Source organism: Panthera onca, chromosome B1 (assembly GCF_046562875.1).
Source record: "Panthera onca isolate mPanOnc1 chromosome B1, mPanOnc1 haplotype 2, whole genome shotgun sequence".
NCBI classification, from domain to species: domain Eukaryota; kingdom Metazoa; phylum Chordata; class Mammalia; order Carnivora; family Felidae; genus Panthera; species Panthera onca.
Window position 1 is genome coordinate 2,519,068 of NC_138342.1, and position 23,957 is coordinate 2,543,024.

The 23,957-nt window shown below is 68.2% G+C and overlaps 1 protein-coding gene across 5 annotated transcripts; it reads left to right on the forward strand.

Moving 5' to 3' along the window:
* Positions 1-1,621: 1,621 nt before the first annotated feature.
* DOK7 (docking protein 7) lies at positions 1,622-23,957 on the forward strand. 5 transcript variants are annotated; one of them, XM_078446340.2, is made up of 7 exons: positions 1,624-1,852; positions 1,924-1,969; positions 9,170-9,400; positions 10,382-10,571; positions 19,272-19,391; positions 21,238-21,357; positions 22,084-22,653. In XM_078446340.2, exons 1-7 carry the CDS (start codon positions 1,799-1,801, stop codon positions 22,529-22,531), a joined length of 1,209 nt encoding a protein of 402 aa, XP_078302466.2. In that variant the 5' UTR covers positions 1,624-1,798; the 3' UTR covers positions 22,532-22,653. The 5 variants fall into 5 exon arrangements, with proteins under 5 accessions (XP_060511493.1, XP_078302467.1, XP_078302466.2 ...); XM_078446339.2 differs by having other exon boundaries at positions 1,629-1,828; positions 10,382-10,582; positions 22,084-23,957; XM_078446338.2 differs by having other exon boundaries at positions 1,630-1,852; positions 10,382-10,582; positions 22,084-23,957.

Below are 23,957 nucleotides of genomic sequence, written 5' to 3' on the forward strand. Positions count from 1 at the left end.
TGGACCACAGCAGGGACGGAGGAGCAGAGAGGCCCGAAGTCTGGGAGTAGGAGCCGGGCAGGAAGCTCTCCCCCCTTCTGCAGCCCCGGCGGCCACGTGGAGGGGAGGAGGCTGTCTGTCCTGCTCCAGCCCGCATTTTCCGGCCGGTGCGGGAGCAGGTGCAGCTGCCAGGCATGGCAGGAGCCTGGGTCTCGGCCAGCTCTTGGGAATGCAGCAGCGCCCTGCCCCTCCCTGCAGGGATGACCGAGTGCCAGGCGCCTGGGGCGGCGGATGTGTTGCTGGCCACAGCCCCCAGCCGCCATCCGGCTCCACGCCGGCTGTCCCACGCCGGCCCCTGGGGGCCTGAGATGTGTGGGGGCATGAATGGGGATCTGTGGCCAGGCAACTGCTCCACAGAGGGCGGCTGCTGGCTGCACAGGTGATGTGGGGGTGGGGGAGCCGGGGGACGTGGGAGAAACAGAGCCGCTTCGGGGCCTGGTGTGACCCTGCTGCACATCAGGCCCCAGCCAGACGGCACCCCGGCACCACATTTGAGCCCGTGGCCCACACCCACCCTGTCAGGTCCCCAGGGGCAGCGGGAGCGTGTGCCCAAAGGGGGTGAGCCTGGCTCTCTGCACCCGGCATGGCGGCTGCTCAGTGGGGACTCCGAACCAGGGCTTGCCAGGCCCTCCCTGCCACTCCCCCCTCGGCTACAGACTCTGCTGACCGGCTCAGTCCTGGCCATGAGACCCCTTGCCCACCGCTCTGACATTAGATCCCCCTCAGTGAGAGGCCCTAGCCCGAAGGGCCTGCACAGGGCGAAGGCTCGCATACATGCCCCACAAACGCCGGCCTCCCTGCCCGTGCCGATCGGAGTCAACGGAACAGTGTTTATTCCTCCCCACTCTCCCTGCCAGAACATAAAACTCCCTGAGGCTGGGAACACTCTGCGTTTCCTTGCTTTCCCAGGGCACTGCCCCGTCCCCTCTGCTGCTGTCCCCCTCATCCTGTGATGCTCCTGGAGGCACGGGCATTGGAAGCCATCTTAGAAATGGGGGCAGATGTCCAAAGTGTAGGCCTGCCGAGCCCCCCAAACTCCCTGGGCTCTGGAAGAACCAAGGGCAGCTGGACAGGGTTTACAGGGTGGAGGAGGAAAAATCCAGAAGCCCAGAGCCCCCCACCTCCTGCTGTGAAGGGGGCTCCTGGTGGGTCTCCCACCAAGCAGTAGAGCCGGGTATGGGGGAGACCACGCACAGAGACCCGGACGCCCCCCTCCCCCCGCAGCAATCCAGCAGTCCCACCTGCACTGGGGTCCATGCCGCCAGGGCGCTTGAATGGACTCCCCCTCCACTACCCTGCCTGGGAGAGGCGAGGGGGCTGGAGGGCTGGGGGGCGAGGCGGCCTCCTAGGCCCCAGTCGTCCCAGGTCAGTGGGTTGTCAGGGGTGTCTGGTGACAGCCCTGGGGCGGTGGGAGGGGCAGGTGCCGGAGGGAGAAGCCAGGTGGGGGGAAGACGCCCCGTGAACGTGTCTCCGGTTGCCAGGTCGCGGCCTCTGCTTTTGGACGAGAAGCCGCCCCCACCCCCACCCCCCACCCAGGCGGCCGGGTTCCGGAGGGCGGGGCCGCAGGTGGCCGCAGGTGCCCCGCGGGGCCGGCGGCGCAGGGGGAGACCGGCGCCCCGCCCGCGCCCCGCCCCCGCCGGCCCGCCCCCGCCGCCCTGCGCTCGGCCCGCCCGGAGCTATTTTGAAAGTGACCCTGGGCCGGGCGGCCGCGGGGCGGCGGGGAGAGGCGCGGCGGGCGCCGCGGGAACCATGACAGAAGATGACCGAGGCGGCGCTGGTGGAGGGCCAGGTCAAGCTGCGGGACGGCAAGAAGGTCGGGGCGCGCGGCGGGCGCGGGGCGGGCGCGGGGCGCGGCGGCCGCTTACGCTCCCTCTGTCCCCGCAGTGGAAGACTAGGTGGCTGGTGCTGCGCAAGCCGTCGCCGGTGGCAGGTGAGCGGGGCGCGGGGCGCGGGCGCGGGGCGCGGGGCTGACGCGGGGCGCCGCGGCCTCGGGCGCCGGCCCGGAGCGCGGCCAGCTCGCCCGAAATAGCCGGCGGCGCCGCGCGGGCTGTAACCGGAGAGCGCCGCCGCCTCGGCCTGCTCCTGCCCGACGCCGGGACCCGCCGGCGCCCGCACCTCCCCGGGAGGGGCCTGCGGGGCGGCGGAGGCTGGAGGGGTCACGAGTGCCGGTGCGGGCGTGCTCTCCCCTCCCCCAACACGCAGCAGGGAGCCCCGGGGGGGAGGGGCCGGCTTTGTGCGCCCTGGGGGGAGGGGGGCGAGTGGTGCCGCGGAACCCAGCGTGGACACTGCCGGCGGCGCTGACGCGGGGGCGCTCCCACCTTCCCCAGGTGGGCAGAGGCTGGGCCACCAGGTGGGAACTGTGTTGCCTCTGTGCCCGAGAAAAGAAAAGTCTGCCCTGGCTGGGGGGAGCAGCTCTGGGGGTGGGGGGTGGGGGGGCGGGGAAGGCCAGGCCCGCGCGGAGAGCCCCGAACTTGGGCTTCTCATTCTTGTGCGTTCGGGAGGATCGGCAGCCGTGTGGCTGCAGCTGTCTGGGGAGACAGGTGCCCTGGAGCGGACCCAAGCACCCTGGGGTCTGTGTGGGGTGCTGGGGGTGTGAGTGCACGCTGCGTCCCTAATGTGGGACTGCTGGAATGTCTTCCGGGCCGCCTGGGGTGTCTGCCATTTCCCTGGAAGGGGGTGGGGGCTGGGCGCCCTCCCTGGTCCCCCCTCCCGGGTCCCCTCCCCCTTCCCTGCCCTGCGCCTGCCCACAGTTGCAGTACGAGGGCCTGATTTTGGTCCTGGACACCCTCTTCCTGCCTGGGCCTCAGCTTCCCCTCCAAGGGGTCCCGGGCTTGACTGACAGCCAGTCAGTTCTTCATGCAAAGACCCTGTGCCTGGTGCCCCGGGGGTCTTGTCCAGGGGAAGCTCCAGGGAGGCCCGGTAGAGGAGGCATAGGGGTGGGGACACCGAGTGGCCCCTGGAAGGCAGGGAATGGAGAGGCAGGCCCAGGCTGAGGGCAGCGGGGCAGAGGCCCTCGGAAACGTTGAAGAGGCTCGTGGCTGTGGGGGGCTGGCGGCAGGTTGCTTGGTGGGATGGGGGAGGAGCAGGGGGGGCCTGCACGGCCCCACCTGAGGAGCAGCCCCACCGGTGGTCTCTGTGGCCTTCCTCCCTCTCTCACGTGGGAGGGTGTGATTTGCAGCCCCTGGTGGTGGATTTTACCTCCGGATCCAAGAGAGCTTCCTGCTGGAGCCTGGCGTGGGTCTGCCTGAGGAGGGAGGGTCCTTCTGCACACGCGGAGTGTGCAGGGGTCCCCGGCACCCAGAATCTGGGTCTGTAGGACCTGGTGTCCATGGTGCCTTGCCTGGGCTCTCCCACGTGCATAGGAGCGGTAGGAAGTGCGGGGCCGGTGCGGAGAGCACCTCAGGATGTGGGGAGGGAGGAGCCTCCCGCAGAGGAGCCAGCTCTGGATTTGAGGGGGGCCGTGGGAGGAGAGAGGGCAGGACACCCCAGGCGGGGGCTTGCGTTGGAGAGCCCCCGCAGGGTGGGAGGGGATTAGGGGCAATGGAAGGTAGGCTCCCTCCCGCCCCTCTGGGCCGCGCATCTGTCACCTCGTGTCCCTGAACCCAGGATGGCCCCCCCCCACCCCCATCCCTGCCCGCAGTCCTGGATGGCAAGGACCCCGCATCGCCAGCCAGAGGCAGCCTGGTGGGGGCTGTGAGCCCAGCTGCCGTGGCAACACCCGGGGCCACGCAGACTCACCGGGAGCGGGGCCTCGGCACGTGGCCCGTGCAGCTGGCAGCTTCTCTGAGGTGGGCCAGGCACCAGGTGCTGGTGACGGGGAGGGTCTGTGTCCCACGGGAATGGGCTCAGTCCCAGGCCGGACAGGCAGCCCAGGACGGAGTGTGAGTGGTGGCCAGCCTTCCTGTCCCCGTGGGGACATCGAAGAAGGGGCCTGGGATCCCCACAGCCCCGGGTTCAGGACCGGGAGTTAGGGAACCCCGAGCTCAGATCTCAGTGCCGCCCGCACGCACCATGTGACCTGGACCAGTCCAGATGCGGCTCTCGCCGCGCTCCCGGCTGACGGCGCCTGGGTGGCCCACCGGGCGGGAGGGCTGAGCACCCACAGCCTGCGTGTCCCCGCTGATGCCTGTGCTCTCTGGGCGGCCCGTCCTTGTGAGCCGCACAGACCTGCACGCCCCCCCCACCCTCTCCGGCACCGTGAACTGTTTCCTTCCTGGGTCGGATCCCAGACGGGCTGGGCCCACACTCCATCCTGCGCCTGAGGCTCAGCGAGGGCCCTCCCGGCTTCGGCCCCATTCCCGGCTGCTCCCAGCTGCCCCCAGGCTGCCGCCCCCTCAGCAGGGGTCCCCTTGGGCTCTTCCAGCTGCTGTGCTGAAGGCACCGTGTCAAGGTCACCGTGACACGAGGGCTGAATGCAGCAGCCGCTTCTGCCGCGTCTCGTGGGCGTCCGCGTCCGTCTCCACCCTCTGGGCCGGCCTCTCCCTGAGCCTGGAGGCCCGGAGGTTTGCCTGTCCCCAGCCGGCCCTCCCCGAGGCTCTCCGGCCCTGGCCGCAAGCGCATCTGAGGGCTCATGACCCCACGGTTATTTTTACATCTCCAGACGCCCACGTCCAGCCGCCTGCGTGTGCGGTGTCCGATGGGCCTCTCCAGCTCACGTGTCCAGGCCCAAGCCCCGCCCCCGCAGCCCCCTCCCAGGGCGTCCCCTGCCCGCCCCCAATCCAGTGTGATGCCTGCTCTTCCTGCCCCCGGAGAAGTCCTGTGGGGAAGGTCCCGTCAGGCTGTCATCATGGTTAGTGCAGAGCCTGCCCCTGGTCCCCTCTCCCGGCCCAGCCTGGGCCAATGGCACCTCTTGCCTGACCAGCCGCAGGAGCCTGGAGGCTTCTGCTCTCGCCCCAGGCGTCTTCTCCGGGCGCAGCCAGGCTGAGCCCCCATTGCCTACAGCCCCCAGGGCTCACCAGGCCCTCCTGACCAGCAGACAGCGTGGGCCCCTCTTCCCTCCCTCTCCTGCCCGCAGGCCCTCTGCGTTCCTACCTCTGGGCCTTTGCACTGGCTGTTCCCTGTAGCACAGCACTGATCCCTGCAGGGCTGCTGCACTGGCTCCTTGCATCACTTGGGAGTCATTTTTGTTGTGCCCTCTGGGAGAGTCTCGGCCCCGCGTTGGGGCCCCCGCAGCCACTGCTGTCCCCTCAACAGTACTTCCCATGGTGGCCTCCTTTGACCCTGTCCCCTCTTGGGTGTCAGCTCTGTGAGGGCTGGGCTCTGTCCCCCGGGTCCCCTGTCTGCTCACAAGCACAATGAACTGGGCCGAGGGCTTCTGGGGAGACGCACCAGCCTGTGGCGCAGGGTGGGAGGTGTGGGAAGGCCCTGAGGGGTCCCGGCATGGCGGAAGTTGCTGGAGGACAGGGGCGGACCCAGGGCGAGCCATCTCCCCAGTGCCGAGTGATGCTGTGGGGCTGTCCCAGGCCCGCGCTGAGGTCCCCTGCCAGGCCACCCTGAGCTCGCCGGCAGGGTGGCGAGGCCGTGTTAGCACCTGGCCTGGGCCCGGTGGGTGGCGTCCATCCCGCGGGCGGAAAGCGGGGGCTCTGAGCGCTGGGGGTGGGTCGACAGTCGTGGACGGGGTCAGCCAGCCTCCCACCCCGGAAGCCGTGCACAGGGAGGGCCCGGCGGCCACAGCAGTCACGTGGAAGTGTGTGCGCGCGTGGATGTCCGTGCGTGTTGTGTGGGTGAGTGCACGTGTGTGTGCGCCTGTCAGCCCTCGGTGCCTTGGTTTACCTCCTTGCCTCCTCTGCCTCCTTTCACCGTGATGGCCCCACATGCTCCAGGGAGGCGCCCGCTGCCCTGGGCCACGCCCTCTCCGGGCTCGTGGACGGCTCTGTCTCCCGCGCCTGGAGCCACGTCACAGAGACCCTTCGGCCCTCCTGCTGTGAGCAGGGTGCACCCGGCCCGCGTGGACAGGAGCTGGATAGAGGCCCTTCCACTGGGTGGCCCGGTGTGCTCCCCGGGCCGCTGACCCGGAGGCCTCACCGCAGGACCCGTCCCTCTGGGCTTCCTGTGAGGGGCGCGGCCGTGGGGTGCCCCGTGGGGCTGTCTGGCGGGGGGCGTGCGTTCCTCAGCCCTGTGTCTGCGGGGTGCAGGCAGTGTCAGTGCCCCCCCCCCCCCAACCCCGGCCGACCCTGCTTTGTCACGGGCAGGAAGGGAGAATTTCTGTTCCTCTGGTGCACCCCCCCCCCCCCAAGGGCGGGCTTTAAAAATAAGACCAACTCATTGCCCCCGGGGACGTGGCGGGGACGTGGCGGGGACGTGGCAGGAGCAGCTGCAGTCGCAGGGCCCCATGGGCCGCACAGTCACTGCGTCCACCCAGCCCCCTCCCCACGGTCCCAGCCGAGCTGCCGGGGGGCTCGGAGCACCGAGCATGGGGTGGACCCGAGCTGCTCCGGCCGAGCCCAGGCCGTGGCCGTGGCCGTGCCCGGCCTTTCCGTCCACGTTTAGAAACGCGACAAGTGACTTGGAGGACGTCCCAGGTTCCTGGGCTGCAGACACCCGCTCTCTCACGGTCCCCGGGGCTGGGGGTCCAAAATCAAGGTGTCGGCAGGGCCACGTTCCTCGCGGAAGGCCCTGGGGAGGCTCCCGCCCGCCTCTTCCAGCTCCTGGCGGCTGAGGCGCTCCGCCTGCGGCCCCATCACTTTGCGACTGTCCTCACGTGGCCTCCTCCTCTCTGCGTCTGTCCTCTGGCCTGTGCCTTGTGAGGACGCTCGCGGTTAGATCTGGGCTCCCCCGGACGACCCGGGACCACCTCACCTGGAGGTCTTTAACTTGACCAATAAGGTGGTCTCCCACGCTCTGGGGTCAGGCGTGGACGCGTCTTCCGGGGCCTAATCGGCCCCCGGCGGATGGGCGAGGGTGCCCGCGGTTGTGTCCGTACGGGACTGGATGGCGGCTGCTCAGGCCCGAGGAGATTGGACAGGCTCGGGGACGCGTGTGGCGCTCACACGCGGGCCCCCAAAACCCGTCCCACGGGTGCGCAGGTCTGGGATGGGGGCGCCCACCCGGCCGCGGGAGGCAGCCGGAGGGCGTGGCCCTTGTAGCCGACTCGACTCTAGCCCCGGAGTCGGCCAACCGCAGCCCCGAGCCACGGCGGGGCGCTTGTAGTAAAGTTGTATCGGAACACGGCCACTCACTCGCGTGTTACTCTGCTGTCCTCACAGTCGGGCCGCCGCGACGGACCTTGTGTGGCCCATGAAGCCAAACAGTTACTGTCTGGCTCTTTACAGGAAGGTGTGCTGACCCTTCCTTGTGGCTATATTCCTGGGAGCATAACTCCTAGAACAAAGGAGGTGACAGTCTCGCTCTGCCGTGCAGGTCGAGCCGGGCCTAAAGTGACAGTCTTTTGTTTGACAGATCACCCCGCACCGTCCTCATGAGGGGCACTGGGGATGTCACTGTGCACAAGCGGAAGGGGGCCTGCCTTCAAGAGCCCACCCGCGGGGCTGGTGGGAGTGGGGACAGCAAACGGACAAGGCACGGACCTGGCTAGAAAAAGTGCTGTGAGGGACTGCAGAGCCTGCTGCAGGGACCGGGTGGCAGCTGGTTGTCGCTGTGTGCGGGGCTGTGGGGGGCCGGGTGACGGGGCTGTCCTGACATGTGCTACCTCCTCCCTGCAGCCCTCCCTGGCTCCCTTTGTCCTGTGCGGAGGCCCTTACCCGGGCTTTTTCTTGGCTCCCGGGCCTGACTTCTCTGGTGACACGTGAGGGGATGTGTCTGCAATGACACGTGTCCTTTGCAGCCCGTGTGCCTTATTTCTCTGTGGCCCGGCTGTGAGCTTCCAAAGGGAGTGGGCCGAAGCCACAGCCTCTTCCCGGGCTGGTCCTGGGAGAGAACACACACCGGAAGGCTCGGGGGAGCACGTGGGTTTCTGTGGCTTCTGGGCTTTTCCCCCTCAAAACGGGAACGTGTTTGCTTTTTCCTGATGTGAGCGTCTCAGACACGAAGGACGGGTTTGCGAGCGGGACGGGCAGCCGGCTCGCGGTCCCCCCGACTTTGCGGCCGCTTCATGCCGCAAGGACAGAGGTGCGTCGGGGGCTGGCGCTGCCCTCTGGCCCTGACCAGGGAGGTCTGTGGAGCCCCGTGGGCCCTCGGAGGGGCCGTTGCTGTGGTTTGCCGGGCCTCGCACGGCAGGAAGCACGTGGCTCACAACCGTGACTTGTCCCCGATTCGGCTTCAGTGATCCGTGTGCGTTGAGTCCTTGCGGGATTTGGTGGTCACGTGGGTTGGGGGGCGGCCTGCTCTCAGAGGCCAGAGTGGGAACGTCACCGCACCCCTTCCGCGGGTCCCCACGGCTTCCTCCCCCACCCTCTCCGGCTCTCGCCAGGGGCCTGATTCCTCCAGCTTTCTCGTGGGATTTGGGGCGTCTCACACTGAAAGGTGCCTCGGCGTCACGTCGGGCCCCCGAGCCCCCCACCCTCACAGACGAACGGGTGGCCGGGGCCCAGACAGGTGGGGACGCCCCGTTAGGCAGGCCCGCGGGGGGCCCAGGGCCATCTGATCCTCTGTGGCGTGCCTGGACTGGTGCAGGTGGACGGCGTGGGGGCCGCGCCCGGGGCCGCGTGCGGCCTCAGCGGCTCTGGCTTGCTGTCCCACTGGGGGCCGGCGACCATGATGCTGAGGGAAAACGGGGACTCTAGGACCGAGGCGTGGCACCTGCCAGTCCTGCGGGCGGGCTGGCGTGGGGTCCGGCAGTGGGCCCGAGGGGGCAGTGGCTTCCTCCCCGACACCCCCCGGAGGACGAGAGACCCAGGAGGTGCACGGGAAGGGGGCCCGTCCCCGCGGGCCTCGGGCCACAGCTCCCGTGGGCCCGGCGGCCCCTGAGGGTGGCCCCTGTGGGTCCCGGAGCCTGGGGCAGGGTGGGGGATGGGGCCGGGCCCAATGTCCCGGGCCCACTTCTGCCCCTGTGGCCCGTGGGCCGTGCAGGGTGGGCGACGCCCCTGGAAGATGAAGAGACTGTGCGTCCTCAGGGCGGCTGGGGGGCTCGCTTGGGGTCGTACCTCAAAGCCGGGACTCTCCGGGCGGGGGACGCCGGGGGCTTGGGGCGTGGTGTTGCCGGCCCACCGTGCCTCGTCCGGCGCCCTCGCAGACTGCCTCCTGATGCTGGCCTACAAGGACAAGTCTGAGCGAGCCAAGGGCCTGCGGGAGCGCAGCAGCCTGATGCTGGAGGACATCTGCGGCCTGGAGCCCGGCCTGCCCTACGAGGGCCTGGCCCACACGCTGGCCATCGTCTGCCTGTCCCAGGCCGTCATGCTGGGCTTCGACAGCCGCGAGGCCATGTGCGCCTGGGACGCCCGGATCCGCTACGCGCTCGGTGAGGGTGAGTGAGGCCAGGGCGACAGACCCCGCGTCCCGCGGGGCCCTCATCCACAGGCCGCAGGGGCCGCGATGCGACTCCAGGGTGCGATGCGGGAGGGTTTGCCGAGCACCAGCCCCCCCCCCACCCCCACCAGGCTCTGCGCTTGGGGCCTGTGGTCGCGCTCGGGGCCTGTGAGGGGAGGGGCGTGGGGGGGGGGGAGCAGCCGGGGCCCCGGGACCTTCCGAGCTCCTGACTCGATCCCATCAGAACTAGAGCCGTTACCCCGAGCGGGCGCCGGCCAAGCAGAGGGAGCTTCCACAGGCCTGCCGTTCGGCCCCTCCCCTGCCCGGAGCCAGGTTCTGGGGGAGCGAGGCCACAGTCAGCGTCCCGCTGCACCCCGCTGGGGGCGCCTGAGCCAGGGAGGCGGGGTGGCCAGGCCGGGCCCAGAGGAGGGCCCGGATGAGGGCGGGCGGCCCTCACAGCGGACGCCAAGGGGCACAGCCTTTAGAAACGTCAAGATCTCGCACGAGCCCGTGATGAACGCAGTACCAACATCTGGGGGGAGGACAGGTTGCAAGCCTGCACGGCCCTTCCCCTTCCTTCCTGACCCAACCCCGAAACCCTGAGCAGCCTCGTCTTTATTCAAACCTTTGATACTTGGCTCCTCATGGACTTTTGCGTTAATTTTTATTTGCTTAAAATAATCGTTACAGTTTCACTGGCCTCTGCCCTGAGCATTGGGGGCCCGAGGAGGGGGCTCTCTCGGGAGCCGGCTGAGGCCGAGTCTGGCTTGTGAGGACGGGGGGGGGGGGGGGGGGGAGAGTGGCGTGGGCAGGGCAGCCCCCCCCCCCCGAGGGCCTGCCTGCCTCCAAACAGAGGTGGTGACGGGTGCCCGGGCCGGGAGCTGAGGGCATCCCACCTTCAGGACGGACGCCTGGGAGCTGCCCCCTCTGCCGGGCCTCTGCTCCCAGCCATGCCCTCTCGCCCCTGCCCTGCGCTCAGTGCACAGGTTCCACGTGACGGTGGCTCCAGGCACCAAGCTGGAGAGCGGCCCCGCCACCCTTCACCTCTGCAACGACGTCCTCGTCCTGGCCAGGGACATCCCTCCGGCTGTCACGGGGCAGTGGAAGCTGTCTGACCTCCGGCGCTACGGGGCTGTGCCCAGCGGATTCATCTTCGAAGGCGGGACCAGGTGTGGGTACTGTAAGTATGCGGGGCCGCTCGGAGTTCGGCTTCACCCCAAAACCCTCGGCCTGGAGCCGCCCGCCCCACCCGTGTGCTCGCTTGGCTGGTGTCTTGGAAACGTGGTGGGCGAGGCCAGGTGTCTCACAGCCCGGTGCTCAGCGCTGAGGCCACCGAGGAGGGAGGACGGCCCCTCCGGCTGCAGCCCACCCGCACCCCTGCAGCCAGGCCTGCCTGTCACGACGCGTGGCCTTGTGCCTGAAGTCACGGTGTTCGGACTGAGTGAGAAACAAAAAAAGGGGGGAAGAATGAACGTGTGTGTGTGGGGGGGGGTATGCCGGGACACGTGTGGACCAAGGATGCCCCGTGGACACACCATGCCCGGGGGCGGGGCAGGTGAAAAGCTGTCCCGATGTTACAGATGCGCCCCCCTCAGAGCCCCGAGGGCCGCCGGGTGTGCTGGGGGCGGGGGGAGCTGTGCGCCCCATCTCCGTTCAGCCTGGGACCCCCCCGGACGGCGATTGGGGCCCGCTCCCTTGCGTGCTCCACAGAGGGGCACCAGTCCCCCACCCCACAGGCTCACGTGAGGGTGACGACCACAGGGGCTCACAGCAGGGTCTGGCACAAGCGTTCGGCCAGGTTTGGGTGGCATCCACCGGGCTCTGGGACCTGGGTCTGGCTGGGATCCGCCCGGTAGAGGGGCTGTGCTTGAGGCCGTGTGCGTGCCGGCCGGCTGGGCCCTCGTTCTGCAAAGGGCGGGCAGGGGGGACCTGGCCGGCCGGGGCCGTGTCCCAGCGGGTCTCGAGGTGGGGGCCGGCCCTGTGTGGCAGGCAGCCCGCGGGGCCCTGTGTCAAGGAGAAAAGTCGTCAGCCTCAAAGACCAACGAGCAGGTGAGGCCGGAGCCCTCGCTCGGGGCAGCAGGGCGTCTGTCACTGGCTGTGGCGGGTCCACGGGCTGGGGCAGTTTGGGCGGTGGCCCCTGCAGCCCCGGGGTGGGCCCAGCTGCCGGGCAGCCTCCTCTGGGCCGGCATCGGGGACGGGTGAGACACCTGCTGGTGCCCCCTGCTGGATGCGCCCTTGGGGCCCCTGGTTCTGGCACAGTGGAGGCCCCAGCGCTCTGGGGTCTAGAGCGGGGCGGGGGGCAGGGGACCCTCACCCAGCCGTGTGGGTGGTCAGAGCCGGGGGCCACGGTGCGCTGGGTCTCCCCTGGAGGAGGGGGCGTTATGTGGGGCTGCTTTGAGGACGGGGTGCACGCCGCCCGGGGGTGGTGCCGGCGTGTGCCCCCAGGGAGGCCGGTCAGGAGGACCAGCCGCCATGTGATAGGACGCACTGACGTTTTCCCTCGGAGGCCTCAGAGCGGGGTGGGCTCCCTCCTGCCGATCAACAGCACCAGACGTCGGGCCTTGGCTCTGGTGGGCAGAGGCTGCCGTGATTTCCCTGGGCTGCCGGCAATGCAGTGGGAGCCCTTCTGGGGCCGTCCTGACGCTGTTCCCGGGCGGGCCGGACGCCCGCCCCGCTGCGGGACGCTGACCCGGGAGCGCAGACGTGCTGGGGATTCAGGCTACCCTGCTGCCCCCGGCTCTGCGGAGGCCGCCGTCCGAATGCCTGGGGGGACAGGTCGCGTGCGGCTCTGTTGTCAGGGACAAGTTCTCACGGCTCTGCCCACGTAAGCTGGGCTTTACGCTGTCCTCGATGCAGGGCTGCGGGTAGAGGAACGGCGCACCCCTGCACGTGTGCTCAGACCACCAGGCCACTCGGGCCCGGGCGTCCCAGGGGGAGGGAGGGTAGTTCAGGTCCAGGGCAGGGCGTGAGTCGGTGTCCCGGGGTCACCGGACCGAATTATCCCAAACCGGAGCCTCAGAGCAACGGAAACGGTTCCCCCGCAGTTCTGTCCCAAGTCAGGGTGTGGGCCCGGCTGGCTCCCTCCAGAGGCTCCGGGGAGCCTCCCTCCCGCCTCTTCCGGCCCCTGGAGGCCGCAGGAGGCCCTGGGCTTTTGGCCACGTGACTCCAGTCTCTCCTCTGTCGTCACTTGGCCGTCTCCCGGGGCCTTGTCTTCCGACTCCATGGGACACAAGTCACCGGATTTAGGGCCACCCGACGAGCCAGGATGCCCTTGCCTCGCCTCCCTCGCTTATGCCTGCAAAGGCCGTTTTTTCAAATGGGGTCAAGTGACACATTTTCGGGTGTAACCGACCTTTGGGGACACCATTCAACCCGTGACGTGAAGGCCTTAGAATTTGGATCCCGACAGGCCCGTGGCCCTGGGCGCGTTTAGTCTGGAGGACAGAGAGCTGGGCTGGAATCATGGGGCGTCCTGGGAGGTCTGGGGTGTAAGGAATTCACATCGTCTCCCTCCCCTGGTGCAGCCCGAGCCCGGCCCCCGCGCCCGCCAGGACCACACCCCCTTGGCCCTCGGCCACAGACCATTCTCCAGAGAGCAGGGAATTAGAGAGCTGAGACATTTGGTGTGACTGTCAGGGGTGGGGTCAGCACCCTGGAGGGTGTGGAGGTGGGGTCCTGGCCTGGTAGGCGTAGGGGGGCATCAGGCCGGGTACGTGGGGGCTCCGTGCGGCTCTGGGTACCTTCCCGGTGGGCATTTTCTCTCTGCGGCCTGCACGTGGACAGTGGCCTGTTCGGAGTCAGATGGGAGTGGGCTCGTTGGCTGGGAGTCCAGGGTCTCCCAGTGTGGCCTCTCTGTCTCTGGGGACGGCCCACGGTGTGTGGTTAGGGCTCAGGGGCGTGAAAGGGAATGGGAGAAAGGGGGCCACCCAGAGCCCGGGATGGGCACGCGAGCTGGGCCTGAAGGCCGGTGGAAGTGTCCAGGAGGGGCCCAGAGGAGGTCTCTGTCCCCTGCATTGGCGGCCCCCACCCCCGTCAAGGGCATCTCGAGGGCACTTCCGCATCCACGTGAGCCAGCTGCATTTGCAAAGGCTCAGGGTCCTTGGAAGCTGAGGAATTCAGCAGGTGGCAGAAAGGTCCCCGAGCCTGTGGCAGAGGCACGTCGTGGACGGTGACCCTCAGGAACACCCCGCCCATGTCCTGGGAGTGGCCTCCGTCTGTGCTGCCCCTCCTCCGCTCGTTTGCCCCGCTCTCTGGGTCCAGCTCACTGCTTCAGCCTCTTGGGGCACAGTGAGCATTTTTAAATGACTTTCAAGCGAGTAAAGGACGAAGGCTTAAACCGGGAGAAACTCTCTTGCAAAGCACCTGTGCTGTCCAGCTGATACGTCATCTCGGCCTCCCTGGCATCTGCTGGTCTGAATGCCGGGTGGTCCTGGCAGAGCTGGCTGGAACCCTGGTCTCTGAGCCCAGGAATGTGGGCAGAGGAGGGGACGTGTTCGGTGGCTTCTCCAAGCCAACTGGGGGTTGGGGCTGGGGAGCACGTGGCCAGGCAGGGAGAACTCAGAGCCCGTATGAGACAGGTATGAGACGTTTCCGGTCCCCAGGGCGGCTGTGGGTGGGGCACAGATTCCAGCACCCCAGAGGGGACCCCGAGTCCCGCTCTTTCAGGGGGAGATCCCTGTGATAAGCCCGACCGGCCCCCTGCATAGACTGGGGCGATGGGACCAGCCCCGCCTTCCCCGATGGCTCTGGGTCAGCAGGTCACCGTTGACACAATGTTCCTGGTGGCAGAGAGTCGGTCTGAGTCTCCCAGCCTTGGTGTGGCTCTGGGAGGCCCTGGGCTCCGTGGAAAGAGCAGGGCCTGGGCTGGCGTCTCCACCCGAGGCTCCCGGCCCACGGCTCAGCTCCGTGTCCCACAGCAGGGATGGGGAGGACGCCGGCCGACGCCCTCTGCTGCCCTCCCACAGCAGCCCTGAACACCGGACCTGGGGCACGGGGGCTGCCTCTGGAGGCTGGGAGGGTGCCTCTGGCCTCCTGGCTGCTGGGTCACTCAGGACACCATTTAAGAGAACGGGCTGATGGACAGAGCCCTCAGCTGGCCCCGGGGAGACGCAGAGAAGTGGAAGATCCCAGACCTGCCCTGAGGAGCCTCTTACCTGAGCCGGGAGTGCCCGGGTACCCAGTGTGGCCATGGGGCCAGGGTGGCCCGGCTGCCCGAGAGGAAGGTGGGTCACCGAGGAGCGGCCTCAGCTGGACCTCGCAGGAAGCTGGGCGTCGAGGGAGACAGGCCACCCCTACTCGGGGACGGAGCCCAGTGCCGCGGCTCACCCGGCAATGTCCCTACACTCTGCCCAGGGTGGTGCTGGGTCCTGCCCGGGCTGTTGTGCCCCAGGGACAAGTATGCGTGTGCGTGTGTACGTGTGTGTGCATGTGTGTGTGCACATGTATGCACGTGGGTGTGTGCACGTGGGTGGGTGTGGGTGTGTGCGCGTGTGTGCATGTGCGTGTGCACGTGGGTGTGTGCGTGTGTGTGCGTGTGCACGTGGGTGTGTGCGTGTGCACGTGGGTGTGTGCTCATGTATGCACGTGGGTGTGTGCATGTGTGCGTGTGCATGCATGTGGGTGTGCGCGTATGTGCGTGTGCACGTGGGTGTGTGCACGTGGGTGTGTGTGCATGTATGCACGTGGGTGTGTGCGTGTGCGTGCATGTGGGTGTGCACGTGTGCATGTGCGTGTGCACGTGGGTGTGTGCGCGCGTGTGCGTGTGCATGTGCGTGTGCCGGGTTGTCACAGCGATCGGGGCACGTGCCGGGCACTTAGCGGGAGTGGCTGCCAGGACGTTAAGTGCCCTGCAGTGTGGGCTCCGTCCTGCACTGGTGGCTGTGAAGAGGGTGCGGGGGGCCTCCTGGGCACGGGCAGGACAGAGCCTGCTTCCTGGAGGAGGGGTTTGTTCTGTTTGTTTACTGGGGCAAAATATACATAGCACAGAATTTACCATTTTAACCATAGTTAGGCGGACAGCTCAGAGGCATCAGGTACATTCAGGGTCATGCGGCCGTCCCCACCCTCCATCCCAGAAGTCTTCTGTCTTCCCCGGCTGACACTGGCCCCAGTGAGCGCTAACCCCGTGTCCCCTCCCCCGGCCCCTGACGCCCACCGTCCACTTTGTCTCGATGACCTGGCTCCTCCTCGGGGCAGTGGGACCACGCGGTATCTGTGCCTTCGTGAGCATCGTGACCTCCAGGCCCATCCCCGCGGTGGCAGGTGGCAGGGGGTCCCTCCTCGAGGCTGACATCCCACTGTGTGGCTGGACCACGCCGTGTGTGTGCCTTCCTCTGTCGGTGGACTCCTGGTTTCTTCCTCCCTTGTCTCTTGCGACTAATGCCGCTGTGCACGTGGGGGTCGGGTGCCTCTTTCACATCCTGCTTGCAGCTCCTTCTGGGGCCCCCAGACGTGGGATTGCTGGGCCGGACGGTGGTTCTGTGTTTGAGTTTCGGAGGCGCCTCCGCGCCGTTTTCTGCAGGGGCTGCACCGAACGGGTGCATTCCCGCTGGCGGTGCACGGGGTTCCGGGTCCCCCACTCCGCCTCGTCAATGCCCGTTTTCTTCTTTTTTGTTTGTTTGTTTTAAATTTTTAAAAAATGTTTATCTTAGAGAGAGAGAGACAGCATGAGCAGGGGAGAGGCAGAGAGACAGCGAGACACAGAATCTGAAACAGGCTCTGAGCTGTCAGCACAGAGCCCGACGCGGGGCTGAAACCCACGAACCGTGAGATCATGACCTGAGCCGAAGTCGGACGCTTAACCGACTGAGCCACCCAGGCGCCCCGTTTTTGTTTTTTTTTTTGTTTTTTTTTTTTATTTTTGGGACAGAGAGAGACAGAGCATGAACGGGGGAGGGGCAGAGAGAGAAGGAGACACAGAATCGGAAAGAGGCTCCAGGCTCCGAGCTGTCAGCCCAGAGCCTGACGCGGGGCTCGAACTCACGGACCGCGAGATCGTGACCTGGCTGAAGTCGGACGCTTAACCGACTGCGCCACCCAGGCGCCCCTTTTGTTTTGTTTTTAATCACAGTCTTCCTAGTGGGCAAGATGACCGGGTGAAATTTACAACTTGATTTCAAGTGAACTCCTTTAGTTGAACTTTGATCCTTCCTCCCAAAACAAGGGCAGAGAAAAATGAAATTCTAATCAGTAGAGGTTTGACTCTGTTAGGAAACCCACAGGCCATGGGTATCTCACAGGTGAAAGTCTAACTCCAGGCAGGTCTGGTGCTGCCTGGACAGAGCTTTCCAGAACCTTCTCCGCACGGAAGTCCTCCAGATGCTTTCAACACTCTCTCCCCGGTGGGACTTCACCGTGTGGTCCTTGTCTCTGCGGAGCCGGGATACCGACCCGCTGGCAGAGTCAGGCCACGGGAGGTCATCTGAGGACTAACTTCCAACGGGCATCAGCCCACAGAAGCGGGAACATGGCACGTTTGGATGAAAGCGTGTGTTCTTCCCCTTGGAGCTGGCGGCCCTTTCCGTGGGGTGCAACACCCACGCCACTGGGGATCGTGGCTGGGGGTGATTGCATTTGCCAAGCCTGTGAGGTCTGCCTGTGGCCCCTGGAGCCCGCAGCGTCTGCCCACAGCAAAGGGCTGGCCTCCCGCTCAGCAGACTCTCCTCCCCGTCTCCCTGTGTTGATTATTGCAGAGCAAGGGACACCCCAGAACTCGGTGGTTCTTTCATTGCTGGTGACCCTGTGGGTCAGGGGTCTGGGTGGGGTGGCTCGTCCCTGCTCCGTGTGGCAGACAGATCGCTCGGGTAGTGGCATTCGGTGGGCGGCTCTGGCCGGAAGGCCCGGGATGGTCGCGGACACGGACCCTCGGGTGGGGCTTTGTGGATGGGGACGGAAGGCGGAGCAGGGGTTGTCTCTGTAGTGACCAGGTGGCAGAGTGGCCCTACGTCCTCCGGCCCTGCAAACAGGCAAGCAAACGAGATTCAAGCAACGTTTTCGTGGGTCGGGGGAGCGGGGTCGGCTTGCCTCTTCTTCCCTCTTTCCACCCCCACCCCAGTGCTGGGGGTCCCCTGGGCTGGACACTGGGGCCCAGTGCCTTGGAAGTGTTCCCTGCCTGTAAGACACCAGGCTGGGCGGCCAGGACGGCACCCGGATAAGGGGGTGTCACAGGGGACGCCCCAGAGGAGGTGCTCCCCGAAAGCGGCCCCGAGTGAGCGATCTGGGGTCAGGGGTCCAGAAAGGCAACGTTACGTACGCAGGGTCCCGACAGGTGAGGTGGCATTACAGGGGGCCGGGGGTGTTGAGGGACAGGGAGGTGTGCCGTCCACTTCAGGGGGCTCCGGGTGTCCCAGAGCCTGGGGCGGGGGAGGGGAGCCCGAGCGCCAGCCAGCGGTCCGCGCCCCGCGAGCTGTGTCCCGGAGGCCTCGCCTCCCTCGGGGGCGGGAGACGTGTGCCGTCCCCAGGGAACCTCTGGCGTCAGCTCGCTGGCGTGTGTGGGGGTAGCGGCCGGGCTCCCGGGCCTCACCGGCTGCGCCTCGGGGAGCGTGACGCTCAGCAGACGCCTGGTGGAAGGCTGCCGGCTCCGCTCCCCTCGTAACGTGGTTTTTTATAGTCGGGGGACTGGCTGTGCCGTGACCTCTGCCAGCTGACTGTAAGCTCGGGATTAGAGGCCCGGCCCTTTGTGCGCCGGCGGCCCGGCCTTCCTCTCCCCGGCCCCTCAGCCACTGGCGGGGCGCGAGCCGGCAGCTGGCAAGGCCCGGCTCGGGGGCCCATCCGTCCGGCCCGAGGCCCCGTGGTGCCGGCACGTGCCCTGGTGGCCCGGCGGCCTCTCTGGGCCTCAGTTTCCTCATGGTTAAAGCAGGCGTGTCACCTGGTCCAGGGGTGTCGGACGGATGGAGCGCCCACAGCTGGAGGGCGCTGCCCGCCCACCCACCCCCCCCCCCCAGCCCTGGTGCAGCCTCTGAGGGGCACGGGGGCCCTGCCACGTGTCGGGGCTGGACTGCGTCCCTGGGAGCCTGAGAAGGCAGGCCGTGATGGTGGCCGGCGGCCCACGCATCCCCCTGCCCACCCCGGTCTGCCTGTAGCCGAGGGACGGGCACGCCTGCCTTTCTTTGGGCGGCGGGCAGAGGGCGGGGCTGAGGGATTCCTGTGCGGTGACACCAGCCCAGTGTCCACGTGGCCCGCTGTCCCCATTCACTGGGCGGGTGGTGAGGGATTTCATTCACCCTGGCGGGGTTAGGCTGCGGGCTGTGCTGACTCACGCGGCCTGCCCTCTGCTGGCAGGGGCCCCGTGGGCAAGACCTCAGCCCCAGCCCTCACGCCGTGGCCCGGTTTCCTGCCCCAGAACACGGCCGGGAAGGGGGCCTGTGCGGTGGGGGGACGTGTCACCGGCCACAGCGGCGGTGGCCGCCTCGATTGTGGGGCGGGCCCAGCTCTCGCATCTTCCTCCCCCTCAGAGCAGCCCTGGGTCGGGAGAGCGGGACGGGGGCACCTGCCGAGGCGGAGGTCTCCTGGCTGCGTTCTGGGATGTGGACCCTGCCCCAGGCGGCCCTGTCGCCTGCCCCTGCGGCGACCGGGGGCGTCCTCACGGGCTTCCTCCCGCGGCCACATCCTCCCAAAGCAGCCCAGCTCTCCCTGCTGGCCCGTGGAGGCTGGCAGAAAGAGTGGGAACCGGGCGCACAGAGGCAGCGAGGTTCCCCGGGGCCGCCCGGACGCGCCGTGTGGGTTTGAAGGACGGGGCGCGGTTGGCCGGGGCCCGGCAGGGGCTCTCCCTCCCCGCGTGGCCGTCTTGCGGGTCTGCTCCAGGCTCCCGCGCCGTCCCTCCTGGCGGCCACTGGGCCCGGCTGCCAGCAGGGTCTGTCCCCACCCTGCAGGGGCCGGAGTCTTCTTCCTGTCCTCAGCCGAGGGAGAGCAGATCAGCTTCCTGTTCGACTGCATCGTCCGCGGCATCTCCCCGACCAAGGGCCCCTTTGGGCTGCGGCCGCTTCTCCCAGGTGCGTGTAGGAGGGTGGCCTGGGTCGGAGGGGGGACGCCGGGTCCGGTGGGCTGACCTCGGTGAGGGCTCACGCTGCCGGACTCCCAGGGCGACCGCTCGCATCCCCGCTGCCCTTCCGGGCCAGACTGGGGTGGGGGCCTGGCCCCACACGGCTGTAGGTGCTGTAGGTTGAGGTCGGGACGGGCGGGGTCCGAGCTGGAGCGGAGGCTGCTTTGTGAGGTTGCCTGGTGTGCGGAGTCTCAACGGGGTGTGTGTGTGTGTGTGTGTGTGTGTGTGTGTGGCTGGGGCGCATTCGTCAGGAGCCCTGGGCCGGGGCGGAGCCGGAGCCCAGAAGGGCCAGGCTGCCCCAGGCACTGGGGGGGCTCAGAGCAGGGCTGGACCCTTAGGTTCTGGCCCCTCTCTCCCACTGGAGGAAGGTCTGCCCTCCCCTCGGGGCCGGTGTGGAGGCCTGAGCCCAGCTGCCGCGGGAGGAGCAGAGGCTGGTCCCCGAGGCCACACCGGGTGGCACGTAAACAGGATAGCCGGTGCTCCCCGCAGCCCCGTGAGGTGGCACTTGTCCCGCTGTCCAGGTGGGAGACAACAGCCCCTGGCCGTGCAGCACGTGGTCAGTGAGCTCACATCTGTGGCCTCCTTGTGTGGGCAGCACAGCCAGGGTGCGGCCCCTCATCCCACCTCCACACCCCACACAGGCCCAGCGGGGATGGGCTGGGGACCCAGGGGGTAGCTCCTGTGGCCTGAACCTCCACAGTCTGGGCTCCGCTGGACGGTGTGGTGGCGCCCTCTGCTGGCACCCTCCTGCCTTGCAACCACAGGTGTGGCGTAGACGATGGATGTGGATGGGCGGGTGTGGACAGGACTGTGGATGGGCATTGTGGACATGGGGTGTGGACAGGACAGTGTGGAAGGGCGATGTGGACGGGCGGTGTGGACAGCAGGGTGTGGACAGGACAGTGCGGACGGGCGGTGTGGACAGTGAGGTGTGGACGCGTGGTGTGGACAGGATAGCGTAGACAGGACAGTGCGGACGGGCGGCGTGGACAGCGAGGTGTGGATGAGTGGTGTGGACAGGATAGTGTAGACAGGACAGTGTGGACGGGCAGTGTGGACAGCAGGGTGTGGACAGGACAGTGCGGACGGGCGGTGTGGACGGACCGGTGGGGTCTGCCCTGTGCGTCTGGCTGGAGTTTTGTCTAGGCCCCGCGATCACCAGGCTCTCCTGACATGCAGTCTCCACTGTGTCCGCAGCTCAGGCTCCGGGCTGTCCAGGGTCCTCTTGCCTTGACCCTGCTCGGTCGGAGCCACGTGGACACCAAGACCCAGGGAGGCTGGCCTCCTCATGCCGACAGTCGGGAGGGGAGGGCAGGGTCCGCCCCACCCTGAGTATACCCTGCGCGTTCCTGGCCCGGTCCCACTTTGCAGACGTGGACGAGGGGCTCGGGGAGCCCGTCTGATGCCAGTGTCTTGCTGCCCCAATGGCTGCCAGACAGGAAGTGGCCAGGAGGACACGCGGGCGTCCCCGCCCCGGGCGTTGCCAGGACCCATGCCCCCTGTAGGGGCCTGCCCGCTCCGGGCACGGGACACAGGCTGGTGGCCGGGGGGCCTGGAGGGGGCAGGTCGGGTGCCCTGAGACTGGGGTCCAGTAGCTGGCGAGTAGGTGTAGGGAGAAGCTGGGACTCCTGGGGGTCACCTGTGGCCCTGCCGTGGCCTCGGGGCAGAATCAGCACAAGCGTGGCCCCGGCGGTGCTGGTCCCGCGTGATGTCCTGGACAGCGTGCGGCCTGCGGCTGGGGGTCCCGTGGGGATGGGGCTGAAGCCGCGTCTCTGCTGACTCTCCCTCTGCCGCAGACCCGAGCCCTGGGGGGACCCCCACCGCGGAGGAGCGAGTGGCCCAGGAGGCCCTGGAGGCCCTGAAGCTGGAGAAGCGGCTCAGCCTCCTCTCCCATGTGGTCCGGCCGGGGAGCGGAGGTAGGTGGGCCGCACCTGCCGCGGGGAAGGGGTCGACCTCCGGGCTCCTGTTTGTTCCTCCCCTGTGCTCATTCGTTCATTCATTCCTTCTGCTGTGCTCACTCATTTGTTCCTTGCTTGTGATGCCACACACACCACCTGCCAGCCTGGGCCCTGAGCAGAGGCGTGGTGCTGCCTGAGAGCCGGTGAGAGCTGGGTCTGAATCCCTGCCGGCCACCAGCCACGTGGCCTGACGAGGCCGTGGCCTCTCCTGCCTCAGCTTTACCATTCGTGCTGAGACAGAAGGGCCCCTTCTCAGCTCCCGGCGACTCTTGGTTTTCGGAAAAACAGACAGAAGGGGCTGGCAGCCGGCCAGGGGCCTGCCTGGGGGTGGGGAGCCCGTCTGTCCTCTCTGACTGCTGCCAGTCCCATGCCGGGCACCGGGAGGACCGGGGCCTCCCCTTCCCGTCCAGGCCTGCCCCCGGAGGCAGAGTCTCAGTCTGTACCGAGCAGCGACCTTACGGCGGCTCGTGTCGGTTCCCGGAGGGTGGTGGCCAAGGGGGCGGGAGGAGGGCTCAGGTTGTAGAGGGGGCTGGAGGAGGTGAGGGGCTTGTTGTGGGCAGCGGCCTGACCCGCGTGAGCCTCCGGGCAGAGGGGGAGCCCGGAGAGGGGGTGCTGCCTGCCGTCGCCCCCAGGCCCCGAGCCCCGGAGCAGCCTCGACAGCCCCGCCCCTGCCCTCTGTCTCAGGGGACGACCGCAGCCTGTCCAGCTCGTCCTCGGAGGCCAGCCACTCGGACGTCAGTGCCGGCAGCCGGCTCACGGCGTGGCCCGAGCAGTCCTCGTCCTCGGCCGGCACGTCGCAGGAGGGCCCGGGGCCGGCAGCCGCCCAGGTCCCCGGGGAGGCCGCGCCGGGCGCCTCGAGGCCGCCACCCAAGCCCCTGCGGCCGCGGCAGCTGCAGGAGGTCGGCCGCCAGAGCTCGTCGGACAGCGGCATCGCCACGGGCAGCCACTCCTCCTACTCGGGCAGCTTCTCGTCCTGCGCGGGCAGCAGCCTGGACGTGTGGCGCGCGGGAGACGAGTTCGGGTCCTCGCTCAGCCTGCCGCCCGCGGCCGGGGTGCCCGACCCCAGCCTGTGCGCCTGCCCGCCGGGGACGGCCGAGTACCAAGTGCCCGCTGCCCTGCGGCCACATTATGACACGCCACGCAGCCTGTGCCGGGACGCCAGGGACCAGACCGCCACCGCACAAGGCAGCCCCGACGACGGAGGGGCCGGGGACTTGGGTGGCCAGGCGTCCGCGGGGTGTCCCTCCGGCTGGCTGGGCGTGAGGCGGCGGGGACAGGCGGCGGAGGCCCCGGGCAGCGAGGCCCCCGGCGGGGCCTGGGAAGCAGGCAGTCCCCACGCGGGGCTTCCTCCGGCTTTCTTTTCCACTTGTCCCGTCTGTGGAGGACTCAAGGTAAACCCCCCTCCCTGAGAGCCGTGGCCCAGGCCCGCTGCTGCGGGGGGCTGGTTCGTCTCTCCCGACAGGAGGGGAGGGGGCACCCTTTGTGCTGCTGGCGGAGCCAGCCGCTGTGTGGCGCGGTGGGGAGGGCACAGCGGCGACAACCCCAGAGCCGCCGCCTCTCTGGGCGTGAGGCCTGCAGGGGGGGCCCACGGGACTGACCGGGATGCGGCCGGAAGTACGTTCTGGAAAAGCGGGGCAGGCCGGGGGCTGGCAGAGTCCCAGAGCCCGAGGATCAGGTGCTGGGGGCACAGGAGGGTGCTGTGTCCTAGGTGGCTCAAGCCGTGCCCTCGGGGTGAGCAAGGCTGGGGGCGCCCCTCGCCGGCCTGTGCCACTGCCTGCCTGCTGGACGGCCACTCTCACGCCTCAGATCCGTCCCCTCCAGTGCACAGTCACCCCGCCCGACAAAAGTTAGGTCCCCCTGCAGCCACCGCAGACCCCCGGTTGCCGGGCCGGGAGCATGGCACGTCGTGCGTGCGAGAGCTTTACCGATCTGCCCCGCCCCGCCCCTCCTCTGCAAGGCAGCGCCACTGCTGGCCCGTCCACCAGGGGAGGAAACTGAGGCTCAGGAGGTACAGGGGCTTGTAGGGTCTGGGTGTCCACGGCTCACCCGCCAGCCTTTCCCTGAACCTGCAGCCTCCGGGGTGAGGGCTGGGCGGGGGGTCGCGGCCGCAGCCCCTGGAGCAGGGGGGCGGGGTGGTGACGTCCCTTCCACCGGCTAGCCCGGCGGGGCCAGCTTGCCAGGGGGCCCCTGTGGAAGCTCGTCCACCGCCTGGCTGAGCTCGGGCCTCCGGGGCCCGTCCCTTGGCATCCGGAGGGCGCGTGGGCGCCCTCCGCGTCTGTCTGCTCGCCTGCATGGGGTGCGGCTGCGTTGCCTGGTTTGCCCATCGCTCTGCGGCTTCGTGCACCTGCGAGAGGCGGGGCCTGTGCCGCTCCAGGCTCCGGTTGGCGCCGTCCCGCGCTGTCCGGAGTCACCCCCATCGAGGGGCAAACAGCTCACCTGTAAATACGTGGCTCTGTACCTTCACCGTCGGCTGAAGACGTCTGTCGCTCTTTTACATTTTTGAATCTGACGCTGTTTGTAATACATCCTTAGACTGGAAATAAAATTTTCTTTTCTTA

Excerpts from the sequence above, each read along its gene's own strand:
- DOK7 (XM_078446338.2), top strand. The coding sequence starts at position 1,799 with ATGACCGAGGCGGCGCTGGTGGAGGGCCAGGTCAAGCTGCGGGACGGC. Across the intron at positions 10,583-19,271 it reads CGGGACCAGGTGTGGGTACT|GGGCCGGAGTCTTCTTCCTG; the intron begins GTAAGTATGCGG and ends CCCACCCTGCAG. Across the intron at positions 21,358-22,083 it reads GGTCCGGCCGGGGAGCGGAG|GGGACGACCGCAGCCTGTCC; the intron begins GTAGGTGGGCCG and ends CCTCTGTCTCAG.